The sequence below is a fragment of the Rhagoletis pomonella genome, unplaced genomic scaffold (genome assembly GCF_013731165.1).
Source record: "Rhagoletis pomonella isolate Grant_MI unplaced genomic scaffold, Rhpom_1.0 Rhpom_scaffold_00002, whole genome shotgun sequence".
NCBI lineage: Eukaryota > Metazoa > Arthropoda > Insecta > Diptera > Tephritidae > Rhagoletis > Rhagoletis pomonella.
Window position 1 is genome coordinate 22,365,941 of NW_023458556.1, and position 4,615 is coordinate 22,370,555.

A 4,615-nucleotide genomic window follows, 5' to 3' on the forward strand; every position below is an offset into this window, starting at 1 on the left:
TTTCGAATGGTACGCAAGTGCTTTGCTCACTCGGCCGTTGCGTTTGTTGGAGAAGCTTTCTGTCAAAAGAGCTTTTCACCATTACAGTTAGCAAGGGAGCTTTATTTCGTAAGACTTTCGAACGAACTTTCAAACTATCTTCTCTGCTGTCTTTCAATTGTCTTACAAACGAATAATGTACCTATTTCGATACTAAAAATCCATAAAATGGGCTTTGAAATTGGCGCCCTCTGGAAGAGATGTTGTTACCGTGACGCCACTTTTCGCATTCCGCTTGTAGGATTTTAATGTATGGTTTATAAAGAGTATTGTAAAGGTATGTGTGATAAGATTTAAAGAATTTTGTTTTTCTATTTCTGTCGTCGTAATTAGGCCCTTTGTCCTTATGTGCGCTGGTGGTATTGCTCAACGGAATTTTACGCAGCCGAATAAGTTTCGGTAAGTTTCGGTAGTTGGCGGGTAGGCGGTACCCTTAAATTCCAGTCGTCGGGCGACCATATTCTGCATACGACTTGATGCATGCCCCTTATCAAGTTCACAATTATTATATGTACGTATATCATCAATGCGTGTTTGTAGAATGCCTGAATAATTAAATCTATAAAGTTAAAAGATATTTTAGCGGATTTCGGTAAATTTTTTGGTACAAAAAAAAATTATAATAATTAGAAATCGTGGTTTGAAGTGAACGTCACCGGTAAGGTTAATTCAAATTTTTATTACTTATGTATTAAATTCAACATCTAGATCTAAAACGGTTGAAATTTGTTCTATAGGAGAGTACTCGCATGCAGCGTAGGTCGTTGCACAGTCTTCGCCACCTCGGCCAAGGCGCTCGGCACGGCCATAATCTCGGTCGTTTGGGTGAACCAATTCATCATGCGATCGCGAAGGCCTGCATATCAAAAATATTTTGTGGGGGATGTAGAGAAAAAATTAAAGTCAAATAAAATAAAATGAAAAACTTATAAATATAAAACGAAATTAGATTAAATTAAAAAATTTTAGGTTAATATTTGAAACATTTAACTAAATAACTACATACAAATGTCTCAAAACCCCTTACGTCAAAATAATATGCAGAATCTCTGATAAAATCCCACTTTCATAGTGAAATGGCACCGCCGCGTGCTCACAAATGCTGCGCAGCATACACTCACGTCCTGAAAGGCCAGCACTACACGCGTACAAATAGAAAACAAAAATTTCGTAAATAAAAAAATACAATTAAAATCAAAAAATTAAAAAAAAACACCCACCGATTCATCAGCGTCTCCATGCCTTTGTAGATGACCCAACGATAAGCCGATGCCGTCTTCTGTTTACCCTGCAAATTAATATCGGAACTCTCGTGGTGTGGACCCAAAATAGATGGCTGATTCTCACTGATATTGTACGCATGCGCAATTGTGTAATTGTATTCAACATTATCTGCAAGGCTACGTCGATTTACATTTTGTGGCGTCAGATATTGTGGCCTCATTTCTGCTGCCTTGGTAGGCATAAAATATTCAGCTTTTAATACGTAGCCAGAGGTGACCGATTCATAAGTTAAGTCTTCAACGGGTATACCAATACCGCCAATGAACTGCATAAGTAGAAAATAAAGTGGTTTAATGTAAAATGAAAATGAATATCGACTGCCGAATGGAACATCGACCTATCTCGGCAGTCAGTTTGAAAAAGCCCTATCTCAAAAAACCTTTTACAAACACCCTATTTTAGAATTCGTTTCAAAAATGGCCTATCTCAGCTGCCGATTCAAAAACGGCCATTTTCAATACATTTTGAAGCGAGGTAGGGCGTTTTTGAACAGAATTCTGAGGTGGGGTGTTTTTCAAAAAAAGTTAGAAAAGAGTTAGGTCGATCTTCCACTCAGCAGTCGATATGAACATGAATATGAAAATAAATGCGAATACGAAGGCCAAACGAATTCGAAGACAAATGCGGGGCGAATTCGAAAACGAAAACGAACACGAAGTTGAATACGAAGACCAAGATGATTACGAAGACGAAAACGAATACAAGGTTAGATGGTCTGCTGTTGTCAAGAGTTCAGTCGATGAGGAGAACGTTTCTGTAAAAACTTATCCCTACATGTCTTTGAATCATTCCGATCTTTTTTCGAATTCAGACAGCGGCCAGCCCCATCCAAGTTTTTCCTTGTTTCTACTTTAGTTTCTATTTTTTGAAGCTTCCCAACCACCAGAGGAAGTTTGTACTTGTATTATCTCGTACGCTGAATTGATGACCTTTGCTCAAAAGTGAACCACTTTCTCTCCCAGCTTTTTAGCTGGCAACCATTTTTACCACCTGCATGAAACTGGTAAGACTACAGCTGAGAGTTCACGTATGTAGACGGCATACCAATTCCGACATTGAACAACCCGAAATTCTTGGGGCCACCTTTGATAGCCTCAGCATACACAATTACAATTGTCAACAATGTACTGAGCCGCAAGCGCTTGGGACAAAGACAAAGAAGGCTTGCTGGCAACATACAAGACAATTGGGCGACCGGCTCTAGCCTAATCAGCGCCTGTTTGGTCACCGAAGATAAGTAAGACGGAGTGGCCGAAGCTTTAGGCTTGCCAAAATAGCGGCATTCTCACAGTCTTGCATATCCCTTGCACGATGCACAGATTGAACGGTTTTTACCGCGCAATCCGTGCAATCAGTGCACCGTGCAAGGGATTTGCAAGTCTGCGAGAATGCCCCTAATGTATTAGTTGGGCAGCTACCGGCGACTGAACATCACCTTCCCAGTGAGGCACCCATGATCACAGAATAAGGGGACATAATACATATCATGCTCAAATCTTTTTTTTTTGTAGTTTTCTGCCGACGTGCTGGAAGCAAAACTTTCACCTCGGCACGTTAGGAAGCATTTCTGCGAACTGCGGGACGAGATTCATAACTGCGCAAATTAACAAACAACTGTATAGACTGGCAATTGCCGACATTCACAGAGAGACTATCGCCATGTCGCACTATGGTCTGGCAGCTACTATTTGGTGGCCAAAAGTAATTTTTTAAAGTATCGATAAATCGATTTATTTTTGTCCCTTCATTAAATAAATTCTTCAGAGTAAAGAAGTGCATACTAATTATTTTCTTAAGAAGTTTCCGGTTGAGATATCAGTTGTTAAAGTTGACATTTCTACAAAAAGTTAGTTTTTTTTGTAGTCAGCATTCTTGTAGTTCGAATTGGAGTGATTGGACTGAGCCTTAACTCCGGTCATGTGAATGTCACGCCCCAAGTTTTTTTTTTTTTTGTTATTTTAAATATCACAAATCATATCACACGGCAAATTCTATGGGTCTAGGAAAAATTATTTTCAACTTTTTAGTCCATTTATAGAAACATGTTACTTATCGCTACCTAAAGATAAAAGGGTGACAAGTCCTTTTTTTTTAAATTGACAGGAGATACGAAAAATCGATGTAGGTTCGCATTATCTGTCTTGGACTTGCGTAAATCTACCAAGTTAACAAAATTTTAATGTTTAAGATATGTATTTGTAAGCACAGATTTGTTAATCAATTACAATTGTTCCATTTTAAGTACGTGTGTATATGTTAGACAATACTTTGCACTACTATTTCACTCGGCTATTAATTTTACTTATTTCTTTAAAATTTTCGTTAATCAACCTAATATGTTAATTCCAACTTTGTTATTTTTTCTAATGTTAAGAACACATTTTCAGTTATTAGTAGTACTGCAAGTTTTTCATTTCTTTACTTGTAGACGAGTCGGTGCTGTTTCGGGATATATCAAAGTCCTAGGTAGTCGAAGTTTTCTTCCAGCATATAAATTGGTTGCTAGCACAAATTCAAGACACACTAGCAGTGACCAAAACGCCAATAAATCCGTACAAACTGCCATGTTTTGAAGTAGAGTTTACAAATTGAAATGATAACAAATGTAAGCGAAATGTTTCGATGAAGACGTGCTGTTAACTTATACATAAATATGTACATATGTATGTATGCACATATAGTCATGTGAAAAATAATAGAGACACAACATTTTTACCAGTTTTAAACAATTTTCTTTTGTTTGTGTAATGTTTAATAGTTCTTTTTTTATAAAAATGGAGCTCATTATCTAACCAAAACCACATAAATCTAAATTTCAAACTTTGTGAAAAATTTATAAAAATTCCCATAATTTTACAACGGTGTCACACATTTTTTCCTCTATACAAAGTATGTTCGACAAATTTTTTTTATGCACGCAAATAAAACCATCGGCAAAAAAAAATTTTCAAAAATCAACGCGAATTCTAAGCCATTATTAAGCTAGAATTTGATAGGCTATAAAACTGCATACCTAGAATTTTTCTAAAAGTTATTTATGAAGAGTTTGTTGTTCTTGTTTTTCTACAAAGTTTAAAATTTAGACTTATAATAAACCTTTGATAAAAAAAAAACAAAAAAAATAGTCAGAATTGGTGAAAACGTCTTGTCTCTATTATTTTTCACATGACTAATGTCAAGTGTATGCAAGTAACAGATCGCACTTAACTGCTAAGAAAAGCTATTGTATGAGCAAGTTCGTGCATTGTTTGTTTTCATACATATGTATGTATGCAAGTGTTTACGCATATGG

At 36.5% G+C, this 4,615-nt stretch overlaps 1 protein-coding gene across 1 annotated transcript; it reads right to left on the reverse strand.

Moving 5' to 3' along the window:
- Window positions 1-701: 701 nt before the first annotated feature.
- Window positions 702-3,896, reverse strand: LOC118734583. Its single transcript, XM_036464289.1, has 4 exons — window positions 3,746-3,896; window positions 1,260-1,588; window positions 1,067-1,177; window positions 702-895 (listed from the first exon to the last, which is right to left on the reverse strand). Exons 1-4 carry the CDS (start codon window positions 3,887-3,889, stop codon window positions 724-726), a joined length of 756 nt encoding a protein of 251 aa, XP_036320182.1. The 5' UTR covers window positions 3,890-3,896; the 3' UTR covers window positions 702-723.
- Window positions 3,897-4,615: the final 719 nt, after the last annotated feature.

Coding starts and splice junctions, on each gene's coding strand:
- LOC118734583 (XM_036464289.1), bottom strand. CDS start 3,889: ATGGCAGTTTGTACGGATTTATTGGCGTTTTGGTCACTGCTAGTGTGT. Junction 1,589..3,745: donor CAGCACCGACTCGTCTACAA/GTAAAGAAATGA, acceptor CTACTTATGCAG/TTCATTGGCGGTATTGGTAT. Junction 896..1,066: donor ATTCTGCATATTATTTTGAC/GTAAGGGGTTTT, acceptor TTTGATATGCAG/GCCTTCGCGATCGCATGATG.